General features: G+C 35.6%; 1 protein-coding gene across 15 annotated transcripts in view; it reads left to right on the top strand.

The window, feature by feature from the left end:
- MLLT10 (MLLT10 histone lysine methyltransferase DOT1L cofactor) overlaps positions 1–19,300 on the top strand; it is a 208,027-nt gene that overhangs the window by 66,522 nt on the left and 122,205 nt on the right. For all 15 annotated transcript variants that reach the window (XM_073885578.1, XM_073885577.1, XM_025891913.2 and 12 more), the window contains one exon: positions 15,330–15,439. In XM_073885578.1, coding sequence (XP_073741679.1) covers positions 15,330–15,439 — 110 coding nt within the window. The remainder of the gene's footprint in view (positions 1–15,329; positions 15,440–19,300) is intronic.

The raw sequence follows: 19,300 nt of genomic DNA, 5'->3' as shown, positions 1-19,300 counted from the left end.
ACAAAAAATCCACAAGACATCACTGATGATATTATCAGGCTATTTAATTTTTTAAAAATCCCTTTGGTATTTTGATGATGCTTTTCTTAAATTTGTAGATTAGCTTTTGGAAAATTGACATTCTTTCAACAATATATTTATTGTGTTGCCTCCTCTGTGCTGCAGGCAGTGTTCTAGATAGCAGTGAACAAAACAGACCAAAAATCCATGCCCTTTCAGGTTTACTTACATTTGGAGAGGGAAGTTGGATAATAAATGAAATAGGTAAATAAAATGTACAGTATGCCATGTATTATGGAGAAAAATGAAGAAGAGGATGCAGAGCGAAATCTGAAATGTGCTTTTGAAATTTTAAGTAAAGTGATTGGGGAAGACTCCACTGAAGAAATGACATTTGAAGAGACCTGAGATTAATGGATTGGAGGATGGTGTGGACATAGGTCCTGTAGGATTTGCAAGATCACTGTAATAACTTGGTGTTACATAGGATAAGTTGCTACACCATTGGGGTGATTTGAACTGAGAGATGACTTGATTAAAGCAAGTTTTTTAACATGCTCACTGTGGCTGTTGTGGTGAAAGTCAACTTTATAATAAGCTCTCAAGTCTGGGAAGGTAAGAGCCCCTTTATTATTCTTCAGATAGAACCTGAATAGTCTTGGAACATCATTCTTACATATAAAATTTTAGAATTGTATTCATTTCTTTATGGTACAGTTTTCTCCCAAGTCCATAAAATGTGTTTAATATTATATACTGTATTGGGTTTTGAGAGTTTAATAAGATACGTGACGTGTGTAGAACAAGGCCTATGCATAGTAAGCTGTATATTAGAGTTAAAAATAAAATGAAAAGAAAAACCTAGAAGAACTAGTTGTATTTTTTTTTTTTTTTAAGATTTTTTTCAGGGCGCCTGGGTGGCTCAGTCGGTTAAGCGACTACCTTCGGCTCAGGTCATGATCCTGGAGTCCCGGGATCGAGTCCCATATCGGGCTCCCCGCTCAGCGGGGAGTCTGCTTCTCCCTCTCATGCTCTCTGTCCCTCATTCTCTCTCTCTCAAATAAACAAATAAAATCTTTAAAAAAAAATAAAAGATTTTATTCATTCGAGAGAGAGAGAGCATGAGCAAGGGAAGGGACAGAGCTCAGTGCAGAGTTTGACGGGGGGCACTATCCCAGGCCCCTGGGATTATGACCTGAGCTCAAGGCAGACGCTTAACTGACTGAGCCACCCAGGTGCCCTGAACTAGTTGTATTCTATGCAAATTGTTGAAATTGGCATTCTGTATTTTCTATACAGACAATGATAATGTGTGTAAATGACAATTTTATTTCTTCCAGTTCATTTCTTATTTTTTCGTCTTTTTTTAAAGATTTTATTTATTTGAGAGAGAGAGAATGAGAGAGAGAGAGCACATGAGAGGGGGGAGGGTCAGAGGGAGAAGCAGACTCCCTGCCGAGCAGGGAGCCCGATGTGGGACTCGATCCAGGGACTCCAGGATCATGACCTGAGCCAAAGGCAGTCGCTTGACCAACTGAGCCACACAGGTGCCCCACATCTCTTTCATTCTTGAGTTTACTGCAGTCAGGCTTTTCCCCACCATGCCACCAAGGCCTGTTCTTGATAAAGTAATCAGTGATCTCCATGTGGCCGAACCAGTTCTCAAGTCCCATAATAATTGATCGTTAGCAACATTTGACAATTTCGATCATTCTTTTTTTTTTTAAGATTTTATTTATTTATTTGAGAGAGAGAATGAGATAGAGCATGAGAGGGGGGAGGGTCAGAGGGAGAACCAGACTCCCCACTGAGCAAGGAGCCTGATGCGGAACTCGATCCTGGGACTCCAGGATCATAACCTGAGCCAAAGGCAGTTGCTTAACCAACTGAGCCACCCAGGCGTCTGACAATTTCGATCATTCTTTCTTGAGCATTTACTTCATTTTGTTGCTGGGATAGCACTCTTCTTTTCCTTTGACCTTATTGATTGCCCCTTGTATTTTTCCAGACTCTTGTCTTGCAGACATTAACCTCTGAATATTAGAGTGCTTCGGGGTATAGGCCTCCTACACTTACTTCCAGAATGAACTTATTGAGTATTATGGCTTGAATAACATTATGTGTATACTTTGATAGCACCAAAACTTATATCTCCAACCTTTTCTTTTCTCTTGAACTCTGGATTCATAAATATGTAGTTGTTTGCCACATCATCTGCTTGTGTGATAGGTACATAAATGTAATGTGGACATTTGATATAGAGTTGTGGAATCACTATGTTGTACACCTAAAACTAATGTAACATTATGCGTCAACTATATTTCAGTTAAGAAAAGACACAGTAGAAACAAAAAACCCAGCATGGATATCTGAACTCCACTTTCTCATTCCATTTAGTTACCCTGCCCATTTCAGTTAAAGGCAGACTTACCTCTCCACAAATTGTGTACAGAACTAAGTGAACCTACCCCCTGCCAACCCCTCCACAATTAATCTTTTTTTTTTTTTAAGATTTATTTATTTATTTGAGGGAGAGGGAGAGAGAATCTGAAGCAGACTCCGTGCTGAGTGCGGAACCAGATTTGGGGCTCAGTCTCAGGACCTTGAGGTCACGACCCGAGCCACAATGAAGAGTTGGATTCCCAACTTACTGCGCCACCCAGGCTCCCTTCCATAATTAATCTTACAACATTTGTTCCCTTTTTGTACCTTATGCCCCTCTGTCCTTTTCTTGGATATGACATAAAGATCTCAAATCAACAACTTAATTTAACTCCTCAAAAAACTAGATAAAAAAGAACAAACACAAAGCAAACTGAAGGAAGGAAATAAAGATTAGAAAACAGATAAACAGAATAGAGAATAAAAAATCAGTGAAATTAAGGGTTGGTTTTTTGAAAAAAAAAAAACAAAATTGACTGTTAGCTAGATTTTTTTTTTTTTATGGCACGGGTGCCATTTATTTTATTATTTGAGTATAGTTGACATACAATGTTAAATTAGTTTCAGTGTGTACAGCATAATGATTCAACTTCTGTGTAAGTTCTGCTGTGCTCACTGCAAGTGTTAGCTACCATCTGTCACCATATAACTGACCATATTCCCTATGCTGTACCCTTTATTCTTGTGACTTATTCATTCCATAACTGGAAGCCTGTATCTCCTACTTCCTTTTACCCATTTTGTCCATTCCCCCACCCCCTTTCCCTCTGGCGGCCATTAGTTCTCTGTATTTATAGATCTGATTCTGCTTTTTTGTTTGTTTATTCATTTGTTTTATTTTTTTTAGATTCCACACTGTTAGCTAAATTAAGAAAAAAAGAGTATACAAATAATTAAAATTAGAAATGGAAAAGGGGGACCTTACAGCTGATAACATAGAAATAAAAAGGATTATTAGAGAATTTAATAGTTTGATAGCAATTGAATAACCTAGAAGAGTGGATAAAGTCCTAGAAACATGCAGCCTACCAAGATTGAGTCATAAGGAAATAAAAATCTGAACAGACCAACAACTAGTAAGGAGATTGAATCAGTATTTAAAACCCAACAAAGAAAAGTCCAGAACCAGATGGCTTCACCAGAGAATTGATTCTCTGGAAACTCTTCCAAAAAATTGAAGAGGTCATTGAAGCTCATTTTATGAGGTCAGCATTATTCTGAGAACAAAAACCAGACAAAGACTTTACAAGCAAAAAAGAAAACTACAGACCAGTATCCCTGATAAATATGGATGTAAAAGTCCTCAACAAAATACTAGCAAACTGAATTCAGCAGCACATTAAAAGGATCATATACGATTTATTTATTCCCGGAATGCAAGAATAGTTCAGCATATGAAAGTCAGTCAATGTGTAATACACCATATTAACAGAATGAAGGACAAAACCCGCGTGATCATTTCCTTTCCATTGATGCAGAAAAAAACAGTTGGCAAAATTCAACACCCTTTCATGATAAATGAACTCCTCAAACTTGGATAGATGGAAACTACCTTAACATATATACTGAAGCCATATATGAAAAACCCATAGCTAATATACTCAATCATTAAAGACAAAACTTTTCCTCTAAGACAGGGAATAAGGCAAGAATGCCTGCTTTCTTCATGACTGTTCAACATATCATTGGAGTCTAGCCAGAGTACTTAGGGAAGAAAAGGAAATCGAAAACACCCAGTTCGAAAAGGAAGAGGTAAAATTATCTTTGTTTGCAGATGATATCTTATTTGTCAAACCTTAAAGATTCCACAGAAAAACTATTAGCACTAAAAAACTCAGCAAATTTGCAGAATACAAAATCAACATGTAAAAATTAGTTGTATTTATTAATTTATTTTAAATTATTTTTTTAAGATTTTATTTTTAATTAATCTCTACACCCAGTGTGGGATTTGAACCCACAGCCCTGAGATCAAGAGTTGCACATTTCACTGAGTGAGCCAGCTAGGCGCCCCCGAAATTAGTTGTTTTTATACAGTGACAATAGTTTGAAAAGGAAATTAAGAAGATAATTAATTCCTTTTATAAAAGTGTAAAAAATAAAACAGGAATAAATCTAATCAAGGAGGAAAAGACTTGTACACTGAAAACTACGAAACACTGCTGAAGCAAAAGAAAGGAGGTGTAATTAAATGGAAAGCAGTTCTGTGTCTGTAGTACTTAAAGTGATCTATATAGTGAACATAATCCCTATTAAAATCCTGACAACATTTTTTGTGCAAATGCAAAAATTCATCTTAAAATTCATAGGGAATCTCAAGGGTCCCCGAATAGCCAAAACAGTTTTGAAAATGAAGAACAAAGTTGGAGGACTCATACTTCTGGATTTCAAACATACTACACAGCCATAGTAATCAAGACAGTGTGGAACTGGCATAATGACAAATAGACCAATGGCATAGAATAGAGAGGCCCGGAAATAAACTCTTCTGTATGTTGGTCAGATGATCCTTGATAAGAGTGTCAGGACAACTCAGTGAGGAAAGGACAGTCTATTCAACAAATAGTGTTGGCAAAAATGGGATATTCACATGCCAGAGAATGAACTTGGACCCTTATCTTACACCATATACAAATATTAACTCAGATCAAAGATGTAGGTACTTAAGACTCAAAATTATGCAATTTCTAGAAGAAAACATATGGGAAAAGCTTCACGACTTTGGGCTTGGAAATGATTTCTTGGATATGACACCAAATAACATAGCCAAAAAGAAAAAAGGATAAAAATAGAGAAAAAAAATAGACAAATGGGACCACACAAGCTTACAAACTTTTGTGCCTCAGAGAACCCAATCAACAAATTGAAAAGGCAATGGAATAGGAGATAATATATAAAGAACTCTTAGTACTCAGCAACAAAAATATCACATAACCCGATTTAAAAATGGGCAAAGAGCATGAATAAACATTGCTCCAAAGATGATATGCACATGACCAACAGGCACATGAAAAGATAATCAACATCACTAACCAACATAGAAATGCAAATCAAAGCCACAATGAGATCAGTGCACACACATTTAGAAGGGTGACTATCAACGCCCCGCAAACAGAAGATACATATTTCCAAATACATTTTTATTTCCTTATACTTTTTTTGGGGAGGTTTATTTGGCTCTCATCTAAAATTTTAAGATGGAAATTTATTTAGCTCATTAATTTGCAGTTTTTCCAGTGTATACTTTTCACCTTGTGTATTTCTGGGGAGAAATTTAACTTACCCTATAACTTAGATATAATTTTCATCATAATTAAACTTCCTTTCTAATTACTACTTTGACCCATTGATAATAAAGAAGTTTGTTTCCAAATACATGAGGATATCTCTTTTTATTATCAGTTTTGAGTTTAATCTCGTCAGAATATATAGTCTTTGATTTCAGTCATATGGGATCTTTTTTTTTTTTTTAAAGATTTTATTTATTTATTTCAGAGAGAGAGAGAATGAGAGATAGAAAGCACGAGAGGTAAGAGGGTCAGAGGGAGAAGCAGACTCCCTGCTGAGCAGGAAGCCCGATGTGGGACTCGATCCCGGGACTCCAGGATCATGACCTGAGCCGAAGGCAGTCGCTTAACCAACTGAGCCACCCAGGCACCCTCAGTCATATGGGATCTTAAATGAGACTTGGTTTATGGCTAGGATATGGTCAGTTTTTAAAGGAGTTCTATCTGTGCTTTAAAAAAGTTCTGTGATGTTGGAGTATTGTAGTGTTTTATATATATCCATAAGGTTGTATTTGATATTTGTGTTGGTACAATCATCTTTATCCTTGCAGATATGTTGAATGCTTATTCTGTCATTTACTGGAGAAGATATGTTAATATTTCATATTGTCATGTAGTCTCAGTTTTTGCCTTATATATTTGATGATGTTATTTGGTGCATGCACATTTAGAATTACTGTATTTTTTCTTTATGAATTGAATTTCTTATCATTGTAGAGTACCACTCTTTTTCTTTTTGCTTCAAAGTATATTTCAACTGATATTAACATAACTGCATTAGGTTTCTACTAGTTTTTGTTTTCAAATGGTGTATCTTCTTTTAGTTTTTGTGAATTCTCATTGTCTCTTGTTAATCAGCAAATAGTTGCCTCTTTACCAGTCCAACAGTTTTTGTCTTTAATTGGAGTAAATTTTACTCTATCTACATTTTTTTAAAGATTTTATTTATTTATTTGAGAGAGAGAGAATGAGAGAGCGCACACGAGAGGGAGGAGGGTCAGAGGGAGAAGCAGACTCCCTGACAAGCAGGGAGCCCGATGTGGGACTCGATCCCGGGATTCCAGGATCATGACCTGAGCCGAAGGCAGTCGCTTAACCAACTGAGCCACCCAGGCGCCCCTACTCCATTTACATTTAATGTATGTATATAGATGTGTGCCTGTCTGCATTTCTATGTGTGTATATTTGGATTTGGATTTAAAACTTCTGTTTTACTAAATGTTTTCTATTTGTCTTTTTACTTTTTTTATTTTTAAGATTTTATTTATTTATTTTTTTGAGAGAGAGAGCACGAGTGGGGACAGAGGCAGAGGGAGAAGCAGGCTCCCCGCTGAGCAGGGAGCCAATGTGGGGCTGGATACCAGGACCCTGAGATCATGACCTGAGCTGAAGGTAGATGCTTAACTGACTGAGCCACGCAGGTGCCAGTCTTTTTACTTTTATGTTATTTTTTTCTTTATTCTTACCTTCTTTTGGATTACTTTTTAAATAATAGACTTTATTTTTTAGAGCAGTTTTAGGTTCCCAGTAGTACTGAACAGAAGTTAGGTTTCTGTATACCCTTTGTTCTGCACATGTGTAGTCTCCTCATTATCAACATCTTTACCAGATTGGAACATTTGTTATTGATGAACGTATAATGATACATCATAACATCTGAAGTCTGTTATTTGCTTTAGGGTTCTCTCTTGGTGTTGTACATTTTGTATGTTTGGACATTTATATATCACACAGAGTATTGTAATTATAATATCATACAGTTTAGGGCATCACCTTCACTGCCCTAAAAATCCTCTCTGCTCTGCCTGTTCATCCCTCCCTCCCTGCTAATCCCTGGCAACCACTGATCTTTTTTTTTTCATTTTGCATTTTCCAGAATGTCCTATATGTAGCTGTAATCATACAGTATATAGCTTTTTCAGATTAATTTCTTTCACTTAGAAATAAACTTTTAATTTTCCTCTGTCTTTTTGTAGGTTGGCAGTTCATTTATTGTTAGTGCTGATTTCTGGTTTGTCTGGATGTACTATACCACACTTTATTTATCTATTCACCTATAGGAGGACATCTTGGTTGCTTTTGAGTTTTGGTAGTCATGAATAAAGCTGCTGTTATAAACATGCATGTGCAGGTTTTTGTGTGGATATGTTTTTAGCTCCTTTGGGTAGGTAAATAATAAGGAACACACTTTTGATCATACGGTAAGAGTATGTTTAGTTTTTGTAAGAAACCGCCAAAATGTTTTCCAAAGAGGATATACCATTTGCATTCCCAATAGCAATGAATGAGAGTTCCTGTTCCTTCTCATCCTTCCTAGCATTTGTTGTTGTCAGTGGTCTGGATGTTGGTCATTTTAATAGATGTGTAGAGGTTTCTCTTGGATTACTTTTTATCATTCTTTTCTATCCGCTCTGTTAGGTTGATAAAATTTAATATTAATAAATGCTTTTACTTTTTTTCTGAACCCTGTGAAACTCTTAGGGAACTAAATTCATTTTTCCAACTCCTGACAGACATCTTATTGTCATGTACTTTAATTCTCCATTTCTTTAAAAATTGTAATGGTTTTGTCAGATTTCTTGTGTAAGGGCTATGATGTTTTTTTAAATTTATGTACAAGGTGTTATTTTTTATTTGAATGTTTGATAGAATTTATCAGTGAAACCTTCTGATGTTAGAGTGAAACCTTTCTGGGAATTTGTTTGATAAACTTATTTTTGAAAAGTAGGTATAGAGATGCTCCTATGTTGTTCTTGTGTCAAGAAAGTTGGCTGCTTCGTGTAACTTGTTGAATTTGTTGGAGTACTGTTGTTTGTAGTATTATTATCCTGTTAATGTTTGTTGGATCAATAGTGTAGGTAGTGATAACCTCATTTTTATTGTTGGTACTGGTGATTTGTAGTCTCGGTTTTTTGTTTTTTCCTTGACCAGTGTATATAGAACTTGCCAGTTTTGTTTACCCTTTTAAGAAAACAACATTTAGCTTCATTAATTTTTAAAATTGTCTGCCTGTTTTCTATTTTCTAGATTTCTCCTTTTATCTTTACTGTTTTCTTCCTTTTAATTACTTTGTGTATATTTTGCTCTTCTTCTTTGACTTGTTACAGTAGCAACCTGGGTCTTTGAATTTAGATCTTTTTTAATAAAAGTATATAAAGATGTAAGTTTCCCTGCTAGCCCTGCTTTTGCAATGGGTCACAAAATTTGGTATGTTGTATATTTGTTCCCATTCAGTTCAAAATGTTTTCTAATTTCCCTTGTGATTTTCTTTTTGACTCTTATTTAGAATTATATTGTTTTCCATTTATTAGGGGTTTTCCTAGATACTTAATGATTATTGGTTGCTAATTTAATTTCGTTGTGGTTTTAGAGGATTTTCGTCCTTTAGAATTCACTGAGACTTATTTTAGGGCTTAGCATACGGTTTGTGTTAACTGTACCATATGCCTTTGAAAAAGAATGTGTATTCTGCTGTTGAATATAGTATTCTATAAATGTCAGTTAGATTGGGGCGCCTGGTTGGCTCAGTTGGTAAAGTAACTGCCTTCGGCTCAGGTCATGATCTCAGGGTCCTGGGATTAAGTCCTGTATTGGGCTCCATGCTCAGTGGGGAGCCTCCTTCTCCCTCTTCTGCTCCCCCTGCTTGTGCTCGCTCTCTCTCTCTCTCTCTCTCTCTCTCTCTCCTGTCAAATAAATAAATAAATGAAATCTTAAAAAAAAAATGTCAGATCAAGGTCGCTGATACATTTGAGCTCTTTTATATATCTTTTTTAAGATTATTGATTTTAGAGCGGGGTAAGGGGCAGAGGGAAAGGGAGGATATCAAGCAGACTCCCTAGTGAGCGTGGAGCCCAACATGGGGCTTGATTTCACCATCCTCAGATCAACATCTGAGCCAAAATCAAGAGTCAGACGCTTAATCGATTGAGCCACCCAGGCACTCCAACCTCTTTTATGTCTTCACTGATTTTTGGGAGGGATCTACTTCATCTGTTAGTTACTGAGTATGGTGTGTTAAGTATCTGTTATGATGTCTGTTTTTTCCTTTAGTAGTGTCAGGTGTCACTTTATGTATTTTAGTGTGTCATTATTAGGTGTAGACACTTTCCTCATTGTTGATCTTCTACTGAATTACTTCTTTATCATTAGGAAATGTCGCTTTTTAGCTATGGAGTATTTGTTTCATAGTGTTATGTGACATCAAAATAGTCACTTCAGCCTTTATAATTCTTACTGTTAGCTTCATATACCATTTTCCATCCATTTGCTTTAAACTTATCAGTCTTTATTAAAAGTGTGTCTCTTATAGGCAGCATATGGTAGTATAGTCTTTTTTTTTTTTAAATTGACTCCCTCTCAATCTCTGCCTTAATTGTTGTGTATAAATGACTAACATTTAATATAAATTGACATTTGGATTGAGATCCCTTTTAAAAATTTTTGTTCTTTAAAAAAATACTTAAAACAACTTTATTCAGATGTGATTGACATTCAGTATACTGTATATATTTTAAAGTGAACAACTTGTTAAATTCTGACTAATGTATGTACCCATGAAATCATCAACATGATTAAGGCGGTGAACATATCCATCATTCCTAAAACTTTCTTCTTACTCTTTTGTACTATATCTATACCAGCCCTCCTCTCCCTAGCCTTGTCCCAGGTAACCATTCATCTGCTTTCCATTACTATAGATTAATTTGTATTTTTCTAGTGTTTTATTTAAGTGGAATATATATGTGTATGTATGCATGTGTGTCTAGACACTCAAATATGTATATGGTATATACAGACACTATTTTTGTCTTATTTCCACGAGTATAAATATTTTGAGATTATTTTTGTTGTTACATGCATCAATAGTTTATTTCTTTTTTTTTTGGTTCACTGTTTTTCCTTTGTATGGATATAGCAGTTTATCTATTTACCTGTAGATAGACTGTTTATATTTTTAGGTGTTGCAGAGTAAGCTACTGTTAACATTTAAGAACATATTTTCTATAATCATAGTCTTTTTTGGTCTTGGATAAATATTTAGGCGTGAAACGGCTAGTTTATAATAAGTGCATGTTTAATTCTTTAAGGAGCTGACAAACTGTTTTTTAAAGCGGTTATAACATTTTACATTCCCATCAGCAGCATATGAGAGTTCCATTTGCTCTACATCCTCTTCAGCACTTGGTATGGTCACTCTTTTTAGTTTTTGCCATTCTAATAGGTGTGGAGTGGTATCTGTCTGCTTTTAATTTTCATTTTGTTAATGAGTAGTAAATTTGAGATCTTTTTCATGTGGTTATTTGTAATTCTTATATTTTCGTTGGTGATGTCTGTGTTCAAAAATTTTTCCCATTAAAAAAATTGAGTTATTTTTCTTACTGTTAATTTTTTATAGAACAGCTTTATTTACATATCATACAATTGATAGACTTAAAGTATACAATTTAGTGTTTTTAAAAATATTCAAAGACTTGTGCAACCATCATCACAGTCAATTTTAGAACATTTTCATCAAGCTAAAAAGACGTACTGTCACCATGATTAGTATTCACTTCCTATTTCTCTCGAACACTTCTACCCTGGCAACTGTTACCCAGTCTGTGGTCATTTGTCCTACCCTGGACATTCCATTTAACTGGAATCATACAATATGTGGTCTTTGGTGACTGGATTCTTTAACTTAGTGTATGATTTTCCAGATTTGTCCATGGTGCAACATGTCTAAGTAATTCATTTGTTTTAATTGCCAAATGATACTCCAGTGTATCCATATACCATGTTTTCCTTAACCATTCAACAGTGGATGTATATTTGGGTTGTTTTCATTTGGCCATTTTGAATAATACTGGTATGAACAAATGGTACTGCTATGAACATTTGTTTACTTTTTTTTTGTGGAAATATGTTTTAGTTCTTCGGATTATTCTTAGGAGTGTAATTCCTGGGTCATGTGTTAACTCTCTTATTTTGAGAAATTGCCAGTCTGTTTTCCAAAGTGGAGGTACCATTTTATATTTCAGCTTGTAGAGCATCAGGTGTCCTCTTTTTCTATATCCTATCTATATCAGTACTTGAAAATGTTTGTCTTTTTGGTTTTAGCCATCCTGGTGAATATGAAGTGGTATTTCATTTTATTTTTGATTTTCATTCCCGTAATGACTAGTGATGTTGAGTATCTTTTCATGTGCTTATTGGCCATTTGTTTATATTCATTCCAGCAATTTGTGTCTTTTAATTGGGGTGGTTAATTTACATTTCGTGTGACTGATGATATGGTTAGATTTAAATCTGCCATCTTGATACTTGTTCTTTATTTTTTACTTTTATTTTTTTTAGAAGATTTTATTTTTTTAAGTAATCTCTGCACCCGACGTGGGGCTTGAACGCGCAACCCCCAAGATCAAGAGTCACATGCTGTACTGACTGAGCCAGCCAGGCGCCCTGATACTTGTTTTTTATTTGCTCCATTTGTTTTTTCTTTTTCTTTTTTTGCCTTCTTTTGAGATGTTTATGATTCCTTCTTGTCTACTTCCTTGTGTTATTAGCCATAAATTTTGTTGTGTTGTGTTAGTCATTGTCTTAGGGCTTAAAGTTTACAACTTTTTCTCAGTATTGTTTACCATTAAATGATATTATTATACTACTTCTCATATAGTACAAGGTCCTTAAAATAATATAATTCCATTTCTCTTTTTTTGGCCTATATGCAGTTATTGTCATGCATTTATCTTTGTTATAAATCGTACAATGAATTCTTATTATTTTTGTTTAAACAGTAGTTTCCTGTGGATCTTGTAACTTCTGTGTCTGTACTTAACTCTCTGAACCTGTGGGATGGAGAACCAGGGTTCCACATTGGAAACTCAATGAGTGCTGTCTTTAAGACTTCTGCTGAACCTAGGATGGGCATGGGTTAAGGGAAAATAAAAATGTCCAAAGCTTTCCTACCATTTTTAAGTTGCCTTTTTCTTAATTTAGTGTTTGGTTGCTGTAAACCTTTTACTCTCTTTTCCAGAGTCATAACAAAATTGGTTCTGACAGTTCCTGCTTGATTTTTTGATATTTCCTTGGTGGAATGTGCTTTTGGAGCTGCCTACTCCACTATTTTTGCTGACATAAATCTGGATATTTTTGCATTCCTTTAAATTTTCTTCAGATTTGTTTTGAAATACAGTTAGGTTCCTTGGAAGGAGATAGATCCTTTCAGGTTCTGCTCTTATGATTTATTAGATGGGTCTAGAGCAGTGCTTGGTCTAAGGGTAATTATTCCCTACTACTGAGGCAAGATCTTTCTCAGTATTCAAATAACCAATGCCCTGTGAGTTGAGTTTTCACAGTCTGGCTAGAGGGACCTGGCAATGTTCCTGGCTCTTTTTGTCTACCAGATATTCTTTCCTTTAATTCTTTTGGGTGGTTTTTTTTCCAGCCTCAGGTAATTTCTTCACTCATAGGTTCTCTCCTTTAATATTCAAGTGGTGTTCTCTGTATATCTCTCTCTGTGAGTGTTTCTTCTCTATGTGAAGAACTTTCGTTTCTGGTACCTTGTCCTGCCAGTTTTAGCTGCCTTGGTTTCACCTGATCTTCTGAACTTCGGGAGTGTCCTGGGCTTGGCCTCAGTTCCCCTCCCTGTGCCTTGGCCTGAAAGAACTCTAATGTGCTAACATTTTGGATATTTTCTTCTGACCTGTTTTATTGCCCTCTAATTCTGTTTTCATCTATGTCTAAACTGTTGTTAATCCCACCCATTGATTTTTTTTTTTTTAAGAACGAGAGAGAGAGAGAGAGAGAGAGAGCCCGTGAGCATGCATGTGTGCAAGTGGGGAGGGAGGGTGGGAGGAAGAGAGAATCTTTAAGTAGGTTGCATGCTCAGCACAGAGAGTCCTACGCAGGGCTTGATCTCATGACCCTGAGATCATGACCTGAGCTGAAATCAAGAGTCAGACACCTAACCAATTGAACCACCCAGGTGCCCCCTGCCCATAGATTTTTAACAAATTTTTGTTTTTTACTTCCAGGATTTTTGATTTATTATTATAGTTTTCAGTTCTTTGAAGAAATTTTCAATTTTGTGTTGTATGTATTTAAACACAGTAAGGATACTTATTTTAATGTATGTTTTAATGGCTGAAACTCCAAAATATAGATCTGTTTTGATTTTCTTGTTTCTGCTGGTTTTCATTTATGTTGTTCTTATCTCTCATGTGTTTGGCACTTTTTATTCTGCTGAAAATGATAATGAACCAATAGTAGAAGTTATTTGTAGTCCAGATTACATTGTTTTCCTTCAGAGAGGATGTATATTTGCTTCCTCTGGTGCCCGTGGGCACATGTAATTTGGTATTACATGAGTCCAGTTTGAGAGTTTGAGATGATCAAAGCCTTGCTGCATTCTCTTTGAGGGCCCATGTACTTGTAGTTTATTGTTCTGGCTTGCAGTCCTTCAGTGTCTCACCTGAAAGGGGGAGTTAGGGGCTGAGTAGTTCCCCTCCTCCCTCAGTTGTCGAACGGACCTAAATCCCTGTTCTTTTGGCTGTCTGAGTTTGTCAAGACCACCTTTCACCTTTTTTACTTGCTTTTTCTGAAATAGGCAAATGTCCCATGGGTGGCAAAAGTGGCCAAAAGCTGTACTCACCTTCCTGGACTTTCATCTTTTCCAATTCTGGCTCAGTAATTCCTCATTATCACAGCTTTTTGATACCTTCGGTCACATTTTAAAAATTAAAAGAAGTATTAATATTTAATATCAATTGTTAAAATATTTTAAGTAAAATATTGAAATAGTAGAATAATGTTAGTACTAGTATTTAAAGTATCAACATTAACAAAATTTAAAATTTCATTATTGACATTTAAGATTAAAATATTAAAATTTTTATTTTTATTTTACTTTTTTGTTTTGAGAGGGGGGAATAGCGGCAGAGGGAGAGGGAGAGAGAGAATCCCAGGCAGGATACACGTCCAGCATGGAGCCTGATGCGTGGCTCAATCCTATGACCCTGAGATCTTGACCTGAGCCCAAATCAAGAGTCAGATGCTCAACTGATTGAGCCACCCATGTGCCCCTTATTTTATCTTATTCTTAAAGTGGTTTTCAGGGGAGCCTGGGTGGCTCAGTTGTTCAGCATCTGCTTTTGGCTCAGGTCATGATTCCAGGGTCCTGGGATCGAGCCCTGCATTGGGCTCCCTGCTTGGTGGGAAGCCTGCTTCTCCCTCTCCCACTCCCCCTGCTTGTGTTCCCTCTCTCGCTGTGTCTCTCTCTGTCAAATAAATAAATAAACATCTTTAGAAAAAATAAAAATAAAGTGGTTTTCAGAAATAATATTGATTTGAATTATTTAGTGTACTCCTATAAGAAGTGTCAGTGCTAGCATTTGAATTTTAAAAGTGTTTTATTTGTGTTACCACGCTGGAGAAATGATCAAGTGCTTTATCAGTAGTGGTTTGACTGTTAAGTCAGTAATGAGAATTTGTTCATGTTTTGTTGTCCATTTACTTAACATAGGCCTTTAAAGGATCTCTTGAGGAAGTTTGAGATTTTATTTATCTTTGAAAAAGTTTTATTGAAAACTGGAAAATGACATTACTTTTATTTATTTTTAGGTTGGGCTCATGTGGTTTGTGCCCTGTATATTCCAGAGGTACAGTTTGCCAATGTTTCTACAATGGAACCAATTGTTTTACAGTCTGTTCCACATGATCGTTACAATAAGGTACAGTGGATATTATTTTATTGATGTTCGAATATAATTTTTTTGTTCTAAAGCTGGGAAGTGTAAAGGATTTTTTTTGTATTTTGTTTTATTATAGGCCTTCATTAAAAATTTTAAATCATACGCCTCCATCAGATTCCAGAGAGATTTGAAAAAAGTATAATTACTAAATGGTAAACTACAATTATTAAAATATGTTATAAAGTCATAGGAGTAGAAAACAAACAAAACTATATTACATTTTATGCTAACCCAGATCTTTAGTATTTTAACATTTAAATGACATTTAAGTCCTCATAGATTTGTCCTTTAAGAATTATTGGCTTTTTATGTTCTTTCAAACATAAAGGTTCTATTAAAGTTGACTTAATCATTATTTGGTGTAACATTTATTATGATATCAAACATCCTTTCTTAAAAATAATCCTGTTACAGAATATTACTTGCTCCTTTTCCTTTCCCAAATTATTTTCTACCCCCAAGATAGGATTTTTGTTGTTGGCTTTTTCTTAAAAACTTAATGTTTTCTTTGTTTTTTTAACCCTGTATCTTTTTATTGATTAGTACATTATATATTATTGTTTCATTCTCTTTTGCATGTTAGATGACTTTTCTTTTATCCAATGTGTCTTTAAATATAGTGTTACCATTTAATTGAAGGTACCTGTTGATTTATTTCATCTGCGGGGAAAAGGTATCACCAGTTCTCAGGTTTCAAATATTTTTGTGTTAAATGTTTTTTAATGTAGATTATTAATATTTGTTTTTGAAATTTAAAAATATAGGAAACACATAGAAAAATGTAGGACAGAAATCATCCTAAGTCTTCTCTTTCTGAGCCTCTTAGATTTTTTGTGTGTGCGTTTTTATATATATTTGTAAAAAAAGGATTATATTGCTTATACTATTGTCTGTTTTTGAAACTTAACAACCCTGAACATCTTTTTGTATCCATTATATTTTTGCCATTATTTTTAGTGGATACTTAGCATGTAATACGGAGTGTTACTAGTTTTGATAAACTAATTTAATTAAAGAATCCCTTACTTTGAAGGGCCTCGTTTGGCTTTGTCTTATATATACCAACAGAATCTCTGTGTAAAAGGCTGTGAATATTTTGGAAGCTTCAGGAAATATATTGTATGAAATTGTCCACTGGAATACAGTTTTTCTTTTTCTTTTTTTTTAGATTTTATTTATTTATTTGGCAGAGAGACAGCGAGAGAGGGAACACAAGCAGGGGGAGTGGGAGAGGGAGAAGCAGGCTTCCCGCGGAACAGGGAGCCCGATGCGGGGCTTGATCCCAGGACTCTGGGATTATGACCTGAGCCGAAGGCAGTCGCTTAACAACTGAGCCACCCAGGCGCCCCAGGAATACAGATTCTAATTGCTCATAACCTTATATCCTGTTAAGTGAACTGTGTATTACCATTAAAACAATCTTCGTTGTTCTTTTATTTATTTATTCAATTAAAAAAGATTTTATTTATTTTAGAGAGAGCAAGCATTAGAGAATTTTTCTTGTCTTGTATACTTGCTGTGTATGCTTTTGCCCATAATTTAACATTTGCTTTTTAACTTTCATTATGTCTTCATGGTTTTTATTGTTGTTGGTATTTTAGCAGGTTATTTTTTTCTAGTTGAGAAGTTTAACGTTTTTATATAATTTACACAGCTGTTTTCTATTGTTTCTGCTTTTGATGCCACGCAAAGAAAATTTTTCTCTACGCTAATGTATAAAGTTTTTTTTAGTACTTTTAGTTCATGTTTTTAAGTCCCTTTATTGTTCATCAAGTTCGTATTTTTAAGAACTTGTTTTTCCTTTCAGTTTTGAAGTAATTTCAAATTTCCATAAAGGTTGCACTAATAGTACAAGGAGCTCTTCCTCTTATAAACCATTTCAGAGTTATTTATCAATATATACTGACATCTGAGAATGCTTTACTTATTTATTTAAAAAATTGTATTTATTAATTTGAGAGAGCACGAACATGAGCCGGGAGGGGGGAGGGGCAAAGGGAGAGGAAGAAATAAACTCTCCACTGAGCAGGGAGCTGGACGTGGGGCTTGATCCCAGGACCCTGAGATCATGACCTGAACTGAAGGCAGACGCTTAACCATCTGAGCGCCTCCAGGTGCCCCCCAGAATGCTTTAGTATGCATTTCCTATAAGAAAGGACTTTCTCCTTCATGACCAGAGTACAGCCATCAAAAAGAGGAAATTAACTTTTATCCATTATTACTGTCTAATCCACAGACCTCAGCATTTCCCTAATTTTCATTCCTGTCTCCCCCCCCATTTTCCCAGTAATACCTTTTATAGCAAAAAAGATCAGAGATTGTACTTTGTCTTTTAAGTCTCCTTTAATCTTAAATAGTAATTCAGTCTTTCCTTAACTTTCATAACTTTGATGCTTCTGAAGATTACAGGCCAGTTATTTTGTAGAATGGTCTGCTGTTTGGATTTTTCTGATGTTTCCTCACGATTAAATCTTGTATTTTGGCAGGAATATCACAGAAGTGATGCTGTGTTCTCATTGCATCCTATCAGATGGTACATGATTTCAGTTTTTCCCATTACTTGGCGATTTACCTTGATCACTTGGTTAAGGTGCTGTCTGTAAGGTTTCTTCACCGGGAAGTTAATCTTTTTTCCCTTTATAATAAAGCATTTTGTGAGGAAGTAGTTTGTATGTAACTATTTTGTTCCTTGTGCCTTTTACCCATTAATTTTAGTATCCATTGTTGTTTCTTGGCTTAGTTTATTACTGTGATTGATAGCAAGTGGTGGTTTTCTGTTCCCATCACTTGTTTCACATTCATAGGATGGCATTCCACTTGAAGGAATAACTCTCTGTGTCCCATTTATATTAGTATAGACTAATATGGACTTATGTGTTACTGTTTTATTTTAATGGGTCATTTCCCCATTACTGTCATTTGGTTTGGCCAGGAGGACCCTTTCAAGCTGGCTTCTGTGTGTTTTGATATGTTGTGAGCTCTTTACTTCTGACACAACAGCATGTTCTCAGGCTCATCTTGGATCATTCCTGACCTAGCCTTGGAATCATCACCCATTTCCCCGAGGAGTCTTTTTTTTAAAAATTTTTTATTATGTTAATCGCCATATATTACATCATTTGTTTTTGATGTAGTGTTCCATGATTCATTGTTTGTTCATAACACCCAGTGCTCCATGCAGAAGGTGCCCTCTTTAATACCCATCACCAGGCTAACCCATCCCCCACCCTCCTCCCCTCTAGAACCCTCAGTTTGTTTTTCAGAGTCCATCCTCTCTCATGGTTCGTGTCCCCCTCTGACTTACTCCCCTTCATTCTTCGTCTCCTGCTATCTTCTTCTTTTTCTTTTTTCTTAAAATATGTTGCGTTATTTGTTTCAGAAGTACAGATCTGTGATTCAGCAGTCTTGCACAATTCACAGCGCTCACCGTAGCACATACCCTCCCCAATGTCTATCACCCAGACACCCCATCCCTCCCACCCGCAACCACTCCAGTAACACTCAGTTTGTTCCTGAGATTAAGAATTCCTCATATCAGTGAGGTACTATGATACATGTCTTTCTCTGATTGACTTATTTCACTCAGCATAACACCCTCCAGTTCCATCCACGTCGTTGCAAATGGCAAGATCTCATTCCTTTTGATGGCTGCATAATATTCCATTGTATATATATACCACATCTTCTTTATCCATTCATCTGTCGATGGACATCTTGGCTCTTTCCACAGTTTGGCTATTGTGGACATTGCTGCTATAAACATTGGGGTGCACGTACCCCTTCGGGTCCCTATATTTGTATCTTTGAGGTAAATACCCAGTAGTGCAATTGCTGGGTCAT

This window comes from Callorhinus ursinus, unplaced genomic scaffold (assembly GCF_003265705.2).
Source record: "Callorhinus ursinus isolate GAN/ISIS: 27379988/994484 unplaced genomic scaffold, GSC_fseal_2.0 scaffold63, whole genome shotgun sequence".
Lineage (NCBI taxonomy): Eukaryota > Metazoa > Chordata > Mammalia > Carnivora > Otariidae > Callorhinus > Callorhinus ursinus.
The sequence above is the reverse complement of the archived record's forward strand: the minus strand, read 5'-3'. Positions and strand labels throughout refer to the sequence as shown.